The sequence below is a fragment of the Macrobrachium nipponense genome, chromosome 43 (genome assembly GCF_015104395.2).
Source record: "Macrobrachium nipponense isolate FS-2020 chromosome 43, ASM1510439v2, whole genome shotgun sequence".
NCBI classification, from domain to species: Eukaryota; Metazoa; Arthropoda; class Malacostraca; order Decapoda; family Palaemonidae; genus Macrobrachium; species Macrobrachium nipponense.
Window position 1 is genome coordinate 24,162,681 of NC_061104.1, and position 22,500 is coordinate 24,185,180.

At 35.3% G+C, this 22,500-nt stretch overlaps 1 protein-coding gene and 1 long non-coding RNA gene across 2 annotated transcripts in view; one reads left to right on the forward strand and one right to left on the reverse strand.

Annotated features, from left to right (window-relative positions):
- Nucleotides 1-10,646, forward strand: part of LOC135213584 (uncharacterized) — a 14,585-nt gene extending 3,939 nt beyond the window's left edge. Inside the window, exon 2 of the mRNA XM_064247583.1 lies at nt 7,909-10,646. Within this exon, the coding sequence (XP_064103653.1) occupies nt 9,283-10,182 (900 nt within the window). The 5' untranslated portion in view covers nt 7,909-9,282 and the 3' untranslated portion in view covers nt 10,183-10,646. The remainder of the gene's footprint in view (nt 1-7,908) is intronic.
- Nucleotides 1-22,500, reverse strand: part of LOC135213928 (uncharacterized) — a 263,147-nt gene that overhangs the window by 101,409 nt on the left and 139,238 nt on the right. The window lies entirely within an intron of this gene.

The window sequence follows — 22,500 nt, forward strand, 5'->3', positions numbered from 1 at the left end:
TATATATATATGTATATATATATACTATATAATATATATATATAGATATATATATATATATATATATATATATATAAATCATACATATATATAATGTATATGCCTGTATATATAAATATATATGTATGATATATATATATATATATATATATATATATATATATATATATAGTATGTATATATCTATATATATATATATATATATATATATATATATATATATAATATAAATGCACACATTTACGAATAAATCTTGAAGAGAAAGGCAAATGCATTTAAATTCAATTCCCAGACACGATACCCACCGTTGACCCCCGTTTGACCTATTGGATGACCTTCCTGGCCCTTGTAAACTATGGAATACATCAAATCTGCATCGACCATCTGTCGATTCGGGAAGATTTATCACTCATCAAATCTTCTGATTCGCCTTTCACAAGGTTTTTAATAAAATTTCAAACTGGGGTCTCACATAAGCTGTTCGCAACATCCCAACTGTCTGAGTTGAGATTTTATACATACATGGATACATATATATAGTACAGCAGTGTGTGTGTGTGTGCGTGTGTGTACATACACACACACACACACACACACATATATATATATATATATTTTATATATATATCTATATATCTATTAATATACTATATACTAATAATTATACATACATTATATGTAAATAAATAATTACGGCACTAAAAGGCGCTAACTTTTAAGAGGGTACCAAGTCAATTTGGGATGCGGTTGCTAGCCCTGCTTACTGTCCAGCGGATAGTGGAAGGGCTTAAATGCAGACGGTGTCTGGGAGTTACTGGTGGTCCCAAATCCAAGTAGTAACCAGAAACCGACGTTGATTAACTTTGTTGATAATATTAGCAGCCGTACGCAGAACGTGCGTTTATTCCCCTTGTTTTACATATGAGTATTTTATCAAGTGGAAAGTAACGAACCTTCCCGCTTGCTCCAACTCGAGGTTTTATTTTTTTATCTTGAAGAATAATAATTCATGATTATTCATTTCACCATTATTTTCCTTAGCGGTATACAACAATGAAAGCAAAAACCTTATCATATTTGTAAACATAAGTCAAAAAACAAAGTTTTTATGTGGTCAACTTTGTGTAACTCTAGTCAGATTGACACGGAGAACCGTGCAGGTCATCGAACGCTTTCTGCTGTATATATTTTTAAAAAATCAAACAGGCATACTACTGTGGATTTACTTTCCCAATGAGAGCAAATGATCGTACTTCATAATTAGGCTACTCATCTAATTTTTAAATTTTCCTTCTCTATTGACATTGCCGTCTGGTACATATATGCATTTCATATTTCCTTATAAAATGAAGCAGGTTACAATTTATAGGCCAGATACTTAGAAATTACCGAAATACATTCAAAGAAAAAAACTTCTAATTTAACTAACCTAGGCTTCGACGTCGTACATAATAAAAGTTTAAAATCTTCATTCCATTGCATTATATATTAGTATATATTCTTATCTTACATTCATCAATATATTCGATAACATTTCAAGCTTTCTATTTCTTTCGTGGATTTATATTAAAAGTTTACTTTTATTTATAATATAAGGAACTATCACCTTACATCCCTTGATGCTACCAAAACACCTGGAGAGAAAAAATAATCACAAAATCAATTTACTCCAATTCTTTATGCTGCATTGTTTCATGCCATTATTGCCTACTTGCACTTTATTTCTATTAAATGGGGATATTGTTTCTCTCTCTCTCTCCAGCATGAGATGTCCGAAGTTTCTCTCTCTCTCTCTCTCTCTCTCTCTCTCTCTCTCTCTCTCTCTCTCTCATCTTCTCTCTCTCTAACTCTCTCTCTCTCGGCTCTCTCTCTCTCTCTCTCTCTCTCTCTCTCAATCCAAGATCAGTTGCGAAACAAAATGAGTTGATTTATAACAGCAGGAGTACTAAATAAGAGGTACATCTGAAGTAGTCCATTCTAGTCTCATCGAAGCCGTGCCGATAATATATGGTAATAGTACGTAGATCAGCAGTATTGATAATAGTGACGTAAAATTATAGCACTGAAGTCAGCCTTTCTGACCACGAACAGTTGAGTTAATAGTGGAAGTAAGTTTATGCTCCATTTACAGTGCATAAGACGGTAGTTAATTATTACCCTTAATGGATGTATATGGTTTAAGGCAGCCATTCGTCTTCAAGAGAGCAGCAAATGTACCCTTATAACTATATACAAGTATACAGATAGAAAACGGGAAATATGACCTGCATTACTTGAGTAATTTTGTTCGCCTCTTAACTGAATTGAACAGGACCATCTGTTACAGAAGGTTTTATTGATAAACCTAAAAAAAAAACAAGATTGGTCTTCCCCTCAATTTCGTCCTTCAACCAATCTATTCCCGGTAAGATGAAATGAATTCTGTCAAACATTGTCCAGATGCAAACCGCTGAACTAATGGAATGAAAAAAAAAAAAGCATTTCTTAGACCTAGTGTATTGGCAAGACCTTGTCCAATTTCGAACAACCACGTTATGTTGCAAAATGAAAGTTGTCTGTAGAAAAGGATTAATTTCCAGAAATCGCAAAATCCGTAATGTAACTTCATTCCAGACCTCTCGCATGGTAAACTGGAAAGTGTCAAGAGCCGGTTCAAGCCATAACTGGAAATTCTTAATAGGTTTTTGCAGATACAGTTGCCGGGAAGTAACTGTTCTTCACTTTTTTTTTTTTTTTTTTTTGCTGAAGGAAGCAGCAGCAGCGATGAAAATGATGAAATGCCTCGGAGGCGAGATCAGATTAAAAATTGAGTTGTAAAGATAAAAATCTCCTTTTGCGATTTCTTCGATGCTTTCCGAGGTCGCAAGACAAAGAACCCTATATGATTAGTGATGTTTCTCACCGTTCGTGATGATTATTATTACATCCGCCTCAGAGAAGTGGTGTATCTCATCATGTGTTGTTATTTCCTTCGGTGGTGCGTTCGGACGTGTGACGCGGCCTTAAAAAGCCGCCGGTTACGTTCTGAAGGCGGCGTGAAGCAAAGAGACGGAGCAATGAGGCTTCTTATTTCATCCATTTTGGGGGCGAGAGGGGGGCGAGAGGGGGCCGGGAGGGAGGCGGTTCCAAGACCTGAAAACCCGACGGCTAAGGGGTTAAGGCAATAAAAATGGATGATGTTGTTATCGCCTTCATCTATTCGGTGTAATCTGGAAAGGGTTTTCGGGATACAACGCTAGTTTGTCAAATTAAGCTTTTATCAGATGACCTCTTCTTTACTATCAGCGGAAAATTGTTAATGATTACAATTCGTCATTAGTTGCGATTAAAATTAGAGTAATTAACTGTCGACTTTCTTATGTTGTTTACACAGTCATCAACACCCCGCCCGACCAACTCCCCCCAAACACCCCCATTATGTATATACCACCCATGTATGTTATACACTAAAATATAAGTATATATATATATTATATATATATATATATATATATATATATATATACATATACATACATACATACGTATATATATATATATATATATATATATATATATATATATATATATATATATATATATACATAAAACGCCTAAAAATCAATACAATCTAAAACCACACGAAATGTATCTGAATTGGACATATATATTTTGGCCACTGAGTCTGGTTCGAATCTGTTCACTGAAAGTTAGGGTTTCATATACATACATACATATATATATTATATATATATATATATATATATATATATATATATAATATATATATATATAATATATACATATGTATATATCATATTTTTATTTTATAGTCATTTGGCTTAACTAAATGTTCAAGTACATGTAAAGTAAACCGCTGTCGTATTCATCAAGTTAACGGCAGGTCGTCATAACTAAATAGAAAATCATGTTTCTACCTTACTGTACTTTAAAATGAGTGAGCATTCACCTGCAGCCAGCATACAAAAGCTAAAGAGTCGTTAATGAAAGAAATACAGCAGAGATAAAATAAAAGAATAATATAATAAGAGAACGAAGAAATAAATACATACAATTCTGTTCTTATATTATTTCTATTGACCATTTGTACAGGTTTTTGTCTTGCACGTTGGTTGGGGTTATGACCTTTGCCTAGGGGACCTTATTTATCGAAGTCTGCACAACTTCATACTAAATTACGTTTAAAATTCTCTTTTCTTATTTGTCCGTCTTCTTTTTTTCCGCATACCCCAAGTGCCTCTCAGCTATCGGCAATCGAGACATCAATTTCATTTTTTTCATCGGTTTCCTCGTTAATTTCTTTCCCTGCAGTTTCATCATGTTCCTCCCTCTTCGACAAAGGAGTTTCTATTAATTCTGATACCGTTCAGTTCTGTCACACCTCGGATTGCCCATTGATCCTTCAAGAAGTGTTAACAATGGAAGTGAAGCCCGAGGGAGATGATGGTCCTCTGTCCCCGGATATCCCTCACGTGTTGCGGAGAGATGAGCAACACCCGATAGCTCTGTTCGGTGACTTGTCTCTTTCTCTAAGTCGGCTTGGTTCAGGGAATCTCTCTCTCTCTCTCTCTCCTCTCTCTCTCTCTCTCTCTCTCTCTCTGTTTATGTGGTTAGGAATTGCATGATTCCAAAAACCTCCTCGTTCCTTTATCTTTCCATTTGACCTGTGCCACACAAGGATAATATTGTATTGTCTTTCCACACAACCTTAGTTGGGAAATAAATAGCTTCAAAGACCTTGTAACTTGCACGCCTGTGTCCGCCAATAGCTCCAAGCCAAGTAGTTTGGAAATTCAAAGGCTTTCACTGCCGATATCTATCAATATCTTAGAATTTGAAAGTCTGGCATTACCAATAACTTCCAAGAGCTTCGGACTTGAAAGTCCGCAGCCACCAAGAGATTGGATTTTTAATAACTTCTTGTCGTGGACATGCTCCCAAGTTCGGGAAGTCTGGAAATCTCTCGTCACCAAAAACCCCAGAAAGCTTCCATCTCGAACATATCCCGCTGTCACCGGGTTCTAAGCCAGATGTTTTCAAGAGCTTGGGACTCAGAAGTCCATTATAGTCAACATGAAGCTTCAAAGCTCTTAACCGCAGAACAGCGCCCAAGAGCATAAAAATCTGTCGGGACTAACAGTTCCACACAACCTAGTCAGTTACTGCCGATAACTCCTAAGACATTGGAACCTACGGGTTTTCCAATACTTATTCCAAAAAGACTGACGCTTAGAAAGTCTAGCCATCGATAGTCCACTGAAGCTTCGGTTTGGAAAAGTCGATTCATTTTAATAGCTGCAAATAGCCTGGCGTCACCAAGTTTCCTTCAAATATCGCATACCATTAAGTACTGAAGGGAAAGTTCCATTTAATTAATGTACGTTTTCAGAGCTGGGGAATAACAGACTTTTTCCCCATAACAGTTCACTGTAGATGAAAATATTACCACTAGAAATATAAAAATGAAGAGCACACTATCATTATTATATCACTATTGTTAATAAAGCAGATTAAAGAGATTATTACAAAGTAATACATCTGTATTTGTATTAGCAAAGGATACGAACTACTAAGCTTTTCGGAAACGCTTGTGCCCTTAATCAGGATCAATGGCGACTGCAGTTTCCAAGAAGCTTGAGCGTTTGCTGTAATTTCACACGAATCCATCTTAAATACACTATTTTCTAACCTTTTTTTATGATGCTTAAAATAGCAGCAGTTGTGCTACAATGTTAACGCATGTTCACGTACATCGAAATATCACCGAGAGCCGTTAAACAGATGTGAGAAATAGAAAGAGAAATAAATCAATAACAATGATAAGCATAAAACTAAAAGGCCTCCTTTTTACCCAGTACTTCAAGGATAAGAGATTTACACTTAGCCAATCGATATTCTGGAGAAATCGGACTTAATAATAATAATAACTATAATAATAATAATACTATATATACTAATAATAATATAATAATAATAATATAATAATATATAATATTTCGTCATGCAATATACACGAGATATATAAAGTGGATACAATATAATACCCATACTCTAGGCGCACTAGATAAAATGATGGAAATTATAATTGGCATTATCCACACAGTTGCCGAAGTACTGGCAAAAAGAGTAAATTATAATAATGGTAATGAAAGTACTAATATTGATGATAGTAGTAAGAATATAAAAAAATATATATAATAATAACAGATTCATACAACTGAATTCTGTGTCAATGCCTTTAGTCTTTGAAGGGTTGCTTGGCAAGTCAATAGCCTTGTAAACTTGTATAGTTATCTTTTCTGTGCATAAACAGGTAGTCAAAAGGTATTGAACCCCACGTTCACTATCGCAAGAAAGTACAGAATAACATGATATACATTTTAGTATGATGCAATTCCAAAATTACTTGAATATTGATGTCATTTTTTGACAGAATAATAATAATAATAATAATAATAATAATAATAATAATAATAATAATAAAATAATAATAATAATAATAATAATAATAATAAGGTTGCAGGTCCACAATAATAACGCATGTGAAGTATAAAGTCTTTAATAGATAATAAAAGCTTTCGAACCTTGTACTAGGTTCATATTCATTTTAGTCCACTTGACTGAATATGAACCTAGTACAAGGTTCGAAAGCTTTTATTATCTATTAAAGATTCTATACTTCACATGCGATATTATTGTGGACCTGCAACCATTGTCATCATTTTCGACACGGAAAATTGTGCCCAATAATAATAATAATAATAATAATAATAATAATAATAATAATAATATAATAATAATAACAAGCTCCATTAAAAAGAAGAACTGGCGGCCTTCTGGATGCTGTTGGGCTTCTCTGTAATTTCTCAATCTCACGAATGAGTTTTTCTGTGGCAGCGGGTAAATTACATACAAGATGTCCAAAGTTCATTGGTCGTACTTGACGTTTTGGTAGAGAGTACTATTGAAACGTCAAGGACAATAACTGGACTTCGGATATTATTATATATAATTTACACGCTGCAACGAAAAAGCTCAATCCTCAGATGAGAAATTCAAGTATAAGGTCAACGGTAACCAGATGGCTATGCTTTGTAATGAAATTTGTTTAAAAGAGGGTTTCCATCTGGAAAAATAATAATAATAATAATAATAATAATAATAATAATAATAATAATAATAATAATAATAATAATAATAATTCATAGTTAATATTGGAATGTATTATACTTCGAATGCTTACACAAATCTGCAAAAAATCACAATTGTAAATGTAGTGAAGTCTCCATAATTCCCATTTATAATACTCTAATAACACTGCTGAAGCACTCCTATAAGGTGCTTGATGTGTGTAAGAACAAGGCGTAATCCGACATCCAGCTTACTCGGTACGCGTGCAAGATTTTCCCCCTCACGCATAAGTTGTAAACATTATATTCCTAACTTCAAGTAAATTAAAACTTGGTAAAATCTACGGTCAAATAAATCCTTGTTTCACCATTGAAAATTTAAATAATTAGACTATAATTTATTAAAAATAATTTTTCTGTACTTTTTAAAATGCACATCATTTATTTTTTTACGTTTTCATTCTAATAAATAAATCATAAATATCCTACGCTAAAATTTCCGTATCTTAAACTCAACGCAAAACATATTTTTCAGACCTTTTTAGGCTTTTACATAGACCTTTCCTAAGCCCCAACAAGAACAACAACAACAACAACAACAACAGAGTAGTTTGTAGGCTTACTTCCCGAGTAAGCGAAAATATTTACCAATTAAGAAGTCTACCCTTATAGAGGTAGTAAAACGAAATTTTCTTATATTGTGTCAAAGAGAAATTTCTTGCTTTTATGTAATTGCAGCCTCAGACTTTTTAAAGTGGGAATTTCCTTTTATTTTCAGGATGTGAGGCAAGGATGCAGTGCACATTGGCAAGTCTAATTTCCCATAAAGTCTGAAGTGAGAGGAAGGCATTCAAGGCTGAGACTGGTGTGAAAAAGTTGGAAAATATCGCTTGCATCATCATCCCGTTTTATGATCCCTACTAAAGGAACGTTTCAAAGGTTGCAAAGGTGTTGTAATTTATCAGTTCTGTTTTGTGGCTCTGGCAAGAAAGACTTGTAAAAAAAATAAAAATAGATTTCTAAAAAAAATCATGTAAAATGTTAAATACGTCTCCATAGTTATCTTATGATTGAGCTTCAATTCGTATCAGTTCGAACCTCAAGCTATTTCCAGATTAAACCTGTCTGTCATGCTGCGACGTCGTTGTTTGTATAATACACCGCAAGAAAATCAGTCAAATAAGATATTCCGAGAAAACCTTTGAAATACAATTCGAACTTTTCTCTCCCGCACTAAAAATGTATAACTGCCGGCAGAGAAGACTACGAGCCTAAAAGGTTTTAGTTATAATAACGCATAAAATCTAAGATGGTCCGAAAGTGCCCCCGGAGCGTATTTCCTTCGAGATTTTAAATGCGAAGAATGGCCGCTTATAAAAGCTTCTGATATAAAAGGCTTCCATTGCGTTTTAAGAGTCGTTTAATAGTCCCTTTTTATTGTACCTGTGGAAAAAAAAAAGGCAGCAAAATAACCGCGGTAAAGCATGATTGATGAATCGGGCTGTTATGTCCAGAGCGCTGAGCTGCGGCCGCCTCTTCAATACCCTTGTGAAAAGATGGACATTTGTTACAACAGCCCGGTCAATAATACCCGCGGTGTTGCTGAAGGAGAGGCAGAATGCGGAGGAGATAATGAGTGGGAAGAAGAGGAAGACGACGAAGAAAAGGACCAGGAGGAGGAAGATGGGCGAGGAGGAGAAGAAGCGGACGGAGACAAAGATAGGAGGAAAAACCGCCACAATGGGGACAATGCTTCCATTGTCGGGGCGACAGAAGAAGCCGACACCTCCGGAGGCGCTCCCAGCGTCGGCTTTCCACCGACAGCGCTCAACGTCGCCGGCGGCAAACACTTCCAAAAGGGCAGGAAAAAACAGAACAAGTGTTTGCCCTCCAGAATAGCAGACAGATACGGCCAAAGACCCAGAACCATAATACGGAGGATCATGCTCGAAAAGGGACTGAGGGACAGGTCCCCGCAAAAAGCTCCCGGCCGGGCCAAGTTACAGACGCTGTCCAAATACCGCAAAAAGTCTGTCAGCGCCCGGGAGTGGTGTCACATGCAGGAGATCAACCTGGCTTTCGAAAGCCTTCGAAACGCTCTCCCGATGGGCTACAGCAACGCTGGGTACAGTGACACTCGGCGGCAGCTAAAATGACCACCCTGAGGTTAGCTCTCAGGTACATAACGACCCTCACGCAGCTTCTGCAGGATGACCAGGTCTCACCATCCACGGATGACGAGTGTCACGGCTCTTGCTGCTCAGGGGAACACAATTATTATACGGCGAGTAACAACAGCAGCAGCAGCAGCAGCAGCAGCATTAACAACAGCGGCAGTAACAGCAGCTGCAGTGATCATAACGAGGCATGTTCTTACCGTGACGTCGGTGTCTCTCTCCATCGTGATCTGGAAAGCGAAGACAAAAACAGCCTCAGCAAACGGACCTGTCTCGATTACAACAGGCACGCCCTGGAGAACCCCCTCCCCAACAACAACTACAGCACCCATCGCACTTCCCTTCATCACGACCGGCATAAACGACCTCGCTATCACACCGAAAAAGATGACAGTCACGAAGCGCTGGACAGCGGAGGCCGACATTCTCTTTTGGCGTCCAGAAGAGAAGAAAGAGATGGGAAGGAGGGCGGGGGAGAAAGAGAACGAAGAGAAGTAGAACAAGGAGAAGAGGACGACCCAGAAATCTACATAGAGGCCATAGCGGGCATCTTCAAAGAGCCCAGTAGCTCCTTTGACGAAGAGGAATCGTGCCCATGCCAGAAAGACGTCCATATCACGCGGCATAAGGGCGGTGAGCCTCCTCCTCCTCTTCTGGGGTCAGTCACTCTTCCCAAGACACGCCCATCGCCGCAGGTCATGGAGGGTCACGGGGGCGACCCTTGCTCCGCCGAGGATTTCGGTGACCTCACCGATTACCATTCCGAGAGTCACTTGGAGGTACTGGACGATCTCAAACAGCTGTCGGACGCTGAGTCAGACGTTCTCCTGCTTGCCACGGACGCGGGTGGTGCCCTTAGCAAGGACTTGACTTAGGGACTCCACGCGAAGGCTTTGAATGAAGGATGATAAAGGGCCGTCGAGTGCCCGAAATGAAAGACGTCAAGAGACCAGAAGAATACCAAACAGAGCGGCTGAAGGCTCCCGGAGTGTTTTCGGCAAAGAACTCCAAAAGGTCCTTGAGTGCTTTAACAAAGAACCGGGACCCCTGGAAGTGATATCAAGAGAGAAATCGTTCCGCTTTCACGAAAGCAGTCGAGAAGCAAATACCTGAGAGGGAGGAAAACTCAAAAGATGCTATTTTAGGCATTGTTAGACGATAGACACTTGTGGTGCTGTTATGCATACCGTTTAAACTCTTTGCTTTGGCTAAAATAAGAAATTAACATAGTTCGTGAAACGTATTGTTTACTAAACAGTGGCACCGCGCTTATATCATACTATATTCTTTGTTATACATTTATTTTCACTAGAAACTTAACGATCATACACACATACACCCACGATATATATATATATATATATATATATATATATATATATATATATATGTGTGTGTGTGTGTGTGTGTGTGTGTGTGTGTGTGTGCGTATACATAAACACACACACAAAGACACACACACACACACATATATATATATATATATATATATATATATATATATATATATATATATAATATATATATATATATGGGTTTGTTTTCTGTATCAAATAAATACTCCCTTTTAATTATGGGTCGCTGTTTTTAATTCCTTAAAATATTGTTCTTAAGACAGGAATTCTTTTCTCTTTATAAACTTTGTGCTATATATATATATATATATATATATATATATATATATATATATATATATATATATATATATATATATAGGGTGGCCAAAACAGAATAAAAAATAATTTATTAAACGCATAAAATTTTTGTCAGACATGAATAAGTGGCATATTTAAGAATGAGTGACATGAAAAGGATAAAAATAAGTAGCATGTATTAATGGCACAGTATTAATTTTCTATTGAAGAGTACTTTGAATGAGAAACAGTTCATGAAATAACTGTGAGGCTACTTTTGGCCCACCCTGTATATATATTATAATTATATTATATATAATATAATAATATATATAATATATATATTATTATTATATATATATATATATGTGTGTGTGTGTGTGTGTGTGTGTGTGTGTGTGTGTGTGTGTGTGTGTGTGTGTGTATTTATATATATTACAGTTATGTTTCCTACAAATTGTCGTTCGAGCTTGCCGCCAGTTGTTAAAAACCACTATGTAATTAACTCCCTCGTACCTTTTATTCCTAGATATTTACTAAGCTCTATCTGTTTGTTGTCGTTTCAGTGTTATTTGCCACTTAAATATATTTTTCTATTATTATTACTGTTTTTTATGTTATTAATTTCTACTTCCCTCAGCCCATTTATGGATTCGTCCTTCATTTGAGTTTTTTTAGTTTTTGATTTTGTTGTGTTTATAAATTCTTTTTTATGGTCTTTGTTTTGTTTTCATTTCTTTATTCTACAAATTATTTGTTATATTAATGTTCTTCAACACAGTAGGTTTAATTTATTATGCTATGTTTGGTTTCTTATTTACATGAACTTAATACAAATCTAACAATGGACTGTAATCGATTTACCTTTTTTGTTAGAACTTGTCATATGAGATTCTTATATAATTTAGAATTTCCTCGCATTTCTGTTCCATAATTCTTCTAAAATTCTTTGCTGTTAAAAACTACTGTATCCCGTATCTTGAATATTTTCAAGGAATCTGAAATACGTATGTTATGTTGTTTAGTTTTAAGAAATCTGAAATTTTAAAACTTCAGTCGCTGGGAATCGCGTATTATATTACGAGAAATATATGGACTGTGTTGATTTCATGTTACGTTTGAGCTATGAAATAGACAGAGGTATATTTTTCCTAATACGTAAGATTAGTATGAGTTTAGTCCATAATAATAAACGTGTTTTCATGTTAATGCTTGTCTTTAGATGCGACATAAACATGTTGATTATATTTCCCTTTAAATATTGGATGGTTGTGAGAAACTAGATCAGATTACGTTGCTAAAAACTGGATATCAAAATTGAGGTAAATCTATGGAATATATCACTAATATATGAGATTATGATTAAGTCAGATTATGTAAAAATGAATCTAAATTAGAAAATAATCGAAGAATATACGTATATAATTGCACATAACTTCCCAAAAATGGTCTGCAAATTATTATTGATATTTTTGTGTTGTCCTTCTATATGTGAAAATTGCCAAAGATTATAAATAGTGTTGTTACAAATAAAATGTTAGAGATCTATTACTTGTTTTATTTCAGAATGTTCATTAAATGTTGTCTTTTATTTCTGTATTACATTTGTTCCGACTCTTTTGCTTCTACAATTTCTGCTCATTTTTGTCTGATTTTTACGTTGACTTTTGCACGAGGAAGAGATAAAGTGGGAAAAAAAGCCAGCAGCCTGAGTATTCTATTTGTTTTACTAAAAATGTTTGTCCTTTTAGATTTTTCATTTTGCAAAATCACACTAAGAAGAACCCAGGGTAGTGCATATACATTCTTAATACATGAACGTGTTCGTGTGAACTTACAAACATACATACACCCAAACATATATATATATATATATATATATATATATATATTATATATATATATATATATATATATATATATATATATATATATATATATATATATATATATATATATATATATATATATATATATATATATATATATATATATCTGAGTATTTGTGTTTTGAAGAAAAATTCACTCACAAAAATAAATCCTCAACCATCTTTGACGCAAACGCAATGCCACATGATATACTACGGTACCAATTCTCTCCCTTAATTCAAAAGACTCCCCCTACGACCTTAAGCGTCTCTTTAGCACTAATAAAAACCAAAGACAAATGAAGCCGAAAAAATGGTGTAAATGTTAAAGACACGATTTGCGAGGCGATAAAGAGCGATCAAAAGATAACAACAAAGGAAAGGCGATGAATCCGCTCTTTGGACTCCCAGCAAATGAACGAATTTTACGAGATATTCTCGGAGAGCTTTCCGCCCACTTTGGGCCATGAGCGACTTTCCCCTCAAAAGGTCTTTCCGTTTATTTTGGTTTGTATTCGAGTGGCTGTCGAAACAGGAGAACAAAAAAGGGGGAAAGGGATTCGTGAACAAAAACACAATGCTTTTCCTATTTCTCTTGAACAGGAATCAGAAATGCTCACTGGAAGGAGGAGGAGCATAGAATTTAAGCCAAAGGCCGCCTAGGTGCTGGGACCTATAAGGTCATTCAGCGTTGAAAGGGAAATTGAGAGTAGATAGGTTTAAGAGCTGTAACAGGAGGTAAACCTCGCCGTTGCACTATGAAACAATTGTTAGGAGTGGGTGGATAGTAAGATGGAAGAAAGAGAATATGAATGGAGGTACAGTAAAAAGGAATGAAAGAGGATGCAGCTAGAGGCCGAAGGGACGCTGCAAAGGACCTTAAGTAATGCCTACATTGCAGCATGTGAGATGATAGCACTAACCCCCTACGGGGATGTACTATGTTTGTGTAAGTGCAATTGAAATGAAACATAAAAACTGTATGGATAGACAAACTTCCTGTAAATCTAAAAAAGCTGCTCAGATATGGAGTATAAAACAAGGTATTTTATGAGAAGTAGCTTCAGGAATGGAATATATATGAGACTTAGGCTTGAACCAAGCGCAGGAATCCAAGGGAGATTATTCAGCGCTTTATTGAATTTGGTTAGAGATGAATATTTGTGGTGATGAATCTATAAATTAAACAAATAAAGTAATGATTTCAAAATTATTTGTAAAAACTGATATCCCCCATAAAAATTATCACTTCGCATTTCGAGTATGCATATAACTTTTAGTGTACAAGCAAGAATAAAAAAATTATTTTTAAAAAATTTTAAATTAAAAAAAATATAATTAAAAAATATAAAATATACAAGATCTAATTTTTGTGTAATTAAAACTAAATTTTAAATATTTATAAATATTTAAAAAATAAAAAAGTACAGTCTGAACTTGCACCAGATATATTTTACTATTTTATATAAATTTTCGTATTTCACCTTGCTGAAGCAGATGCAGGAATTCATGGTGATATATTAAGTTATTTTCTTTGTATTTTGTAATAAAGCATATTACTACTCTCTCTCTCTCTCTCTCTCTCTCTCTCTCTCTCTCTCTCTCTCTCGCTCCTCTCTCTCTCTCTCTTGAGCGGTAAAAAACTAACCGGTATTCTTATATTGCTTATGCATATGCTGAGACACAGATTTTCAGTATATGAGAAAATACCAACTAATCTACAAATAAAACGTAGAGATGGCCAAATAAGGATATGTCTAAAGAATTTAGGTTAAGAAAAATGAAGTTAAATATATATATATATATGTGTGTGTGTGTGTGTGTGTGTGTGTGTGTATGTATATACATATATATACGTATATATAAATATATAAATATATATATATTTTTTTATGTGTGTGTGTGTGTGTGTGTGTGTGTGTGTGTGTGTGTGTGTGTGTGTGTGTGTGTGTGTTGTGTGTGTATGCGCATTAAGCTACAAATGTCCTTTAATATCCAATTCGCTCTACCTTGGAAATAACATATTTTCACATGTTAATCGAAGTTTTATTTTTTTTTTTTTTTATTAGTTGCTAGTAAGTTTGTTGTCTCGTGGGATCGAACAATGGAAGACAAGAACTCAAGACTGCAGTAACGCGCCTTAAATCCCACGAGACGACGAACTTATTCTCAACTAAAAATAGAATTATTACCCTTCGGTTGAAATATATGAAAATATATATTTCCTAGGTAGAGGGAATTGTATATTAAAGGACATTTGTAGCTTAATGCTTGTATATAGATCAGGGTGATGTGATAAAATTCATACATACATAAAAAAAATATATATATATATATATGTATGTATGAATATAACCTTTATATTATTATATCTATATATATATATATAGTATATATATATATATATATATATATATATATATATATATATATATATATATATAAAGGTATAAGCCACGAAGGAAAAATAAATAAACAACGGAGTTTCTGCTGAGTAAAGGACGTCGAGTCGGAAGATCTTGCAGAAACTCCGTTGTCTATTTTTCCTTCGTGGCTTATACCTTCCTTTATGGATTTATCACGTTCCAAACTTTCGAAATTCAGTTATATATATATATATATATATATATATATATATATATATATATATATATATATATATATATATATATATATATATATATATATATATATATATATATATATATTATATATGTATATGTATGATGTGTGTGTATGTATGATATGTATTATGAATATACTATATATATATATATATATATGTGTGTGTGTATGTAGTATGTATGTATGTATGTATGTATGTATGTATGTATGTATGTATGTAGGTAATTACGAATATACTATAAATTTGAACACCTGATATAAATGATGAGGCACAAAGGTGAACTTTCCCTCTTGTTGCTCATATGGGCGATTGATTGATTATGTCTGTTAAAAACTGGCGTCACAACATCTAGGTTATTGACACCGAATATATTATATACATACATAATGCTTAGATACAGACATACAAATAAGTGAGTTTATTTCATCTTTTTATCACTAATGTCAGAGAGGAAATGAACCGCTTACTATGCGCCACTGAAGACCGATACGCTGGATAGAGACAGGCGGACTGGAAGACAAACAAACACAGACAGACAGGCAGACAGACAGAAATATTTAAAACTAAGGTGAGAAGATACTTTCCACAGAGAGAGAGAGACAGAGAGAGAGAGAGAGAGAGAGAGAGAGACAGAGAGAGAGAGAGAGAGAGAGAGACAGAGAGAGAGAGAGAGAGAGAGAGAGAGAGCACAATTTCCGGTTTGATGAGGAGCCCAGACATCCTCCTGCTGAGAATGAGGACCGACCCCTCCCTATTCCATATATGAATAAGAGAAATTGATTATTATTATAATGGATGCAATCTGCAGTTGCAGCTAATGATGGAGAGAAATTCTCGAATACAGATGTCAAATAGCATAGCCTCTCTCTCTCTCTCTCTCTCTCTCTCTCTCTCTCTCTCTCTCTCTCTCTCTCTCAGTTCTCGAAAGACTACAAGCTACAAAAAAAAGCAATTTTGCGCCGGTTGAATGAACCAAGACCAGAATTGTTTGCCTGAGCGTTCATTATTCCGAAGAAGGTCGTTATGATAAAACGTAACCATACGAATAATATTTATAATTATGCGCTAATGTATGGTTTAAAGTGAAAACAGGATTTGCTTTTTCATTTCATTGCAAATGTCGTAATTTATATTTCTTCTTCACTAACATTACTTGTATCAGATGTGCTAGTGAATTAGGTAGAGTTAAGAAGACAAGATGTTTGTAAAGACTTGGTTTTAAATGACGTTGAGAAATCACTAGTGACTCAAATACAAAAGCATATTCAAAATGTATCTTCTGCTTTGTTATTTTGCCACATACCATCTCATCAGCAAACATGACTGCAATCAAGGCAATTCAAAACCAAACTTTAAGTGCCTTCTTACCACCCATTATTGTCATCTTCAACGCAACTACACCTTTATAAAATAAAATAAAATTAACTAGCACACAGTTACGTATTATATGCAATGAATACTGACCAAAGCTTTACCGTACATGAGCAAAGATTATAAGAATTCATCTAAGAGATACTACGAACAATTAAATGGCGTCTATATATATATATATATATATATATATATATATATATATATATATATATATATATATATATATATATATATGATAGAGAGAGAGAGAGAGAGAGAGAGAGAGAGAGCAAACAAGGTTTATCTTCGGCGGTGACATCTCTTGTACGACGCCAGTTTAAAATATAAATTAATCAGTCAACATCACACAAGCACTCGTAACACACACAAAAAATATATAGTCTTAGTAATTTGACTCTGAGAGAGAGAGAGAGAGAGAGAGAGAGAGAGAGAGAGAGAGAGAGAGAGAGAGAGAGAGAGAGAGAGAACCATTTGAGACCTGGGATCTCACCTACATCGAACGGAAAGGTAAATAGATTATTCAGTGCGATTTCACGGACGATCCGAGGAGCTTATAATACCTTGCATTTAACGATCACAACGTCTGCCATTTTGGACGATCGCCTGATTATTAAGGAGATCAGAAGATTAAAATGGCTGAAGATGTTCTTACAAAATTACTTTTCCTTATATTCCTTTTTTTTTCCCCTTTCGCGTGGTTATGGGGATCAAACGAAGATAATCGGGAAGTGAATTGGAGGAAGAGGAAGACTAAGGAAAAAGAGATGATGGAAGAGATCAACGAGGAAGTAAAAGGAAGAAAGGGAGGGGAGCAAAATAAGAGAAAGAAGAAGAGAGAATTGGCAAGAAGAAGGAAAGGACGAAAAAGAAAGGTGGAAGTGATAAATGAGGGAGTGAAAGCAGACGAAGGAAAAGGAAAGGATAATTAACAGGAAGAGGAAGACGAAGAAGACAAGGAATGATGAAGATTAAGAGTAAGATAAGAAGGAGAGGAACTCAAATTAAGGAGATAGAGAGAGGGAAAAATAAGAAGGAATGGGAACAATACAGAAAGAGGGTCATGAAAAAGGGTAACTGAGACAGAGGGAGGAATGGAATAGCTAATTAAATGAGAAAAGCGAGAGATATAAAGAGTAATTACAGAGGAAGGACAGAATGGAAGGATTAAAATGGATCCTTTGAAAAATAAGAGAGAGAGAGAGAGAGAGAGAGAGAGAGAGAGAGAGAGGGGGGGGCAGGGTGGGGGGTTGGGGGGGGGGGGTGGGGGGGGGGATCAAAATTGGAGAGAAACAGGCCAACAGACACATAATATGCAACATAATTGCACCTCCTTTGCAAACAATGCATAGAAACCATGGACCCTAACTTTAAAGACAACAAGAACAGCATCCGTTAACAGCGCTTCTTAAGCCCTAAAAGGCGGAAGGTGGGTGGGTGGGGAGGGGGTCGGGAGGGGGTCGGGAGGGGGCGGGGGTCAATGGATGGACCACCCACTTCCATCAGAATTGCTATCAAGAAGAGCTAAACCTCCCAACGTCATGTCTTCTTACTCAACTTCTGCCTGCAACAGGATTAATCCCTCTGACCTTAGCTTCTATAATTTGCCTTTAACAGAAATGCTTGTTCAGTAGGGAGGGAGGAGGAGGAGGAGGAGGAGGAGGAGGAGGAGGAGGAGGTTGTTGTTTTAAAGAGAGGTCGTCAGGGCAGTGTAGCAGGGTTGCTTCTGCAGAGGGAGCGTCACTCATGTTTTGACTTACTGCCACATGCACATACCCGTCTAGATAGTATTTTTTTTTACTAATTTACTTATTATTGTGGGGTATACAAGCGGGCTCAGACACACGCATACATACGTATATACATACATGGACACAAAATATATATAATATATATATATATATTATATATATATGGTATATATATATATATATATATAATTTATTATTAAATATATATATAAATTTTAACACATTAGACTACATATACACATATTTATATGTATATGTTATACAATATCTACTACATATTCACAACTATACACATAAATTTAAATATATATACATATATATGTATACATATATAAATGAATATTTACATATATACATATAGGATTTTGTATGTGCTCGTGTGTCTAGTAAATGCTCTAAAACGACTGCACCTAGGCCGTTGCAAATTGGTCTTCGTATGCAACTTAGAACGTTGCCTTCCAACCCAAAATTTTCATTTACGATACTCACAGTATCAACAGTAAATCTCTCAGTTCGTAAAATAAGGACGAGAACCTTTTAGCCACATTTTTGTATCCTTTTGGTCTTGCCATTTATCTCTAATTAATTTCTAATCCTTTTTGATGGGAACCATAATAGATACCTGATGTTTTAACAGAGGTGAATTCCAGTCAATAATGAGTGATACTAATGCATTTGAATTGTGATCTCGGCTGAAAATTTCGTCTGCTTCCACTCACTCTAAAAAATTTACTTTAACACAACGCCAAAAGGACTAAAAAATTTCCTCAATGCCTTTTCATTGCTTGTTATTATTCAGTAGGCATAAATTAGCTACAAGCATTTACGCAGGCATATTATTAAATATTATTCATACTTAGAGCTTTATTGCAGCTGAGTGCGTCAAATACTGGATTGTCGTAGGTGAACTTGAAAACCATTTCTTTTCTGTTGACAAATAAATGTTCAAATGGAATCTAACGGTTTTTTCTCAAGCCAAATATCCTTTTATTAAGAACAATAATGGGGAAACGTATTGCTATCTATAGCCAGGCCAACACTGGGCTTTCTTTTAGTGTATACTACGTAATGTTGGTCTTTAGATCAGAGAAGTTAAGCAACTTTGGATCTGTTTGTAAATAATTTCTGAAATTGAACCAGAATAACTACTTTATAGAACTAAAGAACTTGAAAATAGCAAACACGTGTATCTATAAATCATCTGGTTTTATGAGATCTTACATGAACGAGTGAGTATCACTTTTCTTTTCGTTCTCATAAGGTTAAGAAAATGAGCTGACTTCATTGAAGAGCAATACATTCAAATAATGAGTAATAAGGATATATATTTTTCTTTTTTCAAGAAGAGACCCATATTACAACAAAATTCGTAAACTATATTGACGGTAGATATACTTTAGAAAACAGTAATGCATGTTGATGAATAAACTCAAATGAAAGTATGAACAGTTTTATTTCTTATGGAATTATGGGTTGGACCTTCATTTATTCATCAGATAATGCTAATACTTTGATGGCTCCTAAAACTCACTGAACCCGTTACTGTTCAACCAGCAACCTGTGGTATCCGGTCTTAGTTGAACGCCACTGCGATATGCACTGGGTCACACTAAGGCCCATGAGCCACTGGGGTAGTAGAAGTAGCCATTAAAAGAGTTGATAAATAAATGAATATATCAAAAGGCACAAAAGAAAAAGAGCCAGGTAAATCAAGAGCATTGTTCGACCAAGATGGCGGCGAATCGCGAAAGGATTACAGCCCTTGGACCATCTCCCGTTTTTTTTCTTTTTCTTTCTTTTTTAATCTCTATTCATCCGGGAACTCCGAATCCGAATACCGGCGCGATAAGCCGAAGTCCCCGGCTATTGCCCCGCCCTTTAACCCCGCCCCCCCTCTAAATCTCCCTAACTCTAATATGCTTTTCAATCCGGCACAAAAGAGGGTCGGGAAATATATCATCGTCTTCTATACAAAGTTATGATTTACGTCGGCGTCAGAATTTTTTTTTTTTTTTCCTGCTTAATCGAAGGGCCCCCGTGTAGGGGAATAGTTGTGTCCAAGCGAAGGTGGTGATTAGAAATCTGTTAACGGCTTGGGAAGGGCAGTAAATTTTTTTTGGTGGCTACAGGTTGTTGCTGTTGACTGTTTGAGAATTTTTTTAATTGCATCAGCCGTGTCTGTTAAGTTGAGGGTCTCACTGACGCAGATATATAACTGTTCTTTCGCCAAGTTTATTAATAGTTTTATTATTGTTCAAAAATAAGAGGTAGAAATATAAATAAATATAATCATAATCGAGAAGAGAAATAGAGAAATTTTCCTATAAAAGTAAAATAGTTTACCAATTTATTTGTTCTAAGTAACCCTTCGACCTGCGTTGCTCTGTACATAAGTCTTGACATATGTGCATACACTCACTCATACATACATCCCACACATGCATATATATATATATATATATATATATATATATATATATATATATATATATATATATATATATATATATATATATGTGTGTGTGTGTGTGTGTGTTTGTGCGCGTGTGTATATATAGATATATATATATATATATATATATATATATATATATATATATATATATATATATATACATATATATACATATATACTACACACACGGCCATGTTCAAGGCACAATGACACGTCTTTAAACCAATACACGATAGCATGTTAATAAACATATCTGACCTCAATTTAGACAGCCCTTATTAGCCACGTATAGCCCACTCTGACCTATCTATGACACGAATCACCACTTTAGAATGAAGTTTTCCTCTTCCATACGCTTATCTTACGCCCGACGCGTGATCAAGAGCAGCAGCAGCAGCAGCAGTTACGACGCACATGTACGCATCAACGCACAACAGCGCTAGCATACACAAACACACACACACACAGACGCACACGTACGCACACACGGACGGGGCTTTGCATAATGGCCTTAACATTATCATCTATCACTGTCAGAGAAGCAAACGAAAAATGCCACCGCAGGAAACGAGAGCGTCACGGGGTCGACGGAATCGGGGAATCGGGTCAAAAATCTATGACCAGAGTCTTTGATTGACCTGCCTAGGATTGTGAGGAGTGACTGAAGAGGGCGGTGGAGGAAGAAAGACAGAAAGGAGAAAGAAGAGAGGAGAAAAACTTAAATAATAAAAAAATGGAAGTTGAAACAGTCTTTGATTGAGCGGCGCTTGGCCTGCCTAGGATTGTGAGGAGTGACTGAAGACGGAGGTGGAGGAAGACAGAAAGTAGAAAGAAGAGAGAAAAAAACTTAAATGATAAACAAAACATGGAAATTGAAAGAAAGGAAAGACGGAAAGTAGGATATGGAGTAGGAAGAAGAAAAAGGAGGGTAAAAAGGGAATGTGATAAAAAGAGGAGCAGAAGAATGACAGCAACAGAGAGAATAATGATGGAAAAATAATACCGATAATCCGATCTCTCCAAGGCGACGCATCTCTCTAATAGTATTAGAGAGATAAGGACCGTACCATAAGAAGCACTATTTAAAGACCTATTGATTCAGCCTATCAGAGGTCGTAATACACTTCCATCATTTTATATAGCTTGAATCAGTATTTAGTGAATATTTTAAGTCAAGTTAGTGTAAAGTCTGAATGCATTTTTATCACATGAAATAAATTTGCCTTGATTTCGAAATACACAACGACTGTCGAATTTGGTTCAAGAAGTTAGGAAAGACATTGAAAAATGGGAAAAGAGATTGAATTTATTTTTCTTTTCTCGCTCGGAAGTCAATGTTATTTCTATGAAAACTCGCGTACCAGCATAGATGACAATGGAAATCACTTTATTTTTCCCACGGGTATACAAGAATGTTAATGTGACTATAAGTTAAATGAAAGAAATTTCTTCAGGCCACAAACTGTCTGTCTCGCATCCAAGACGCAG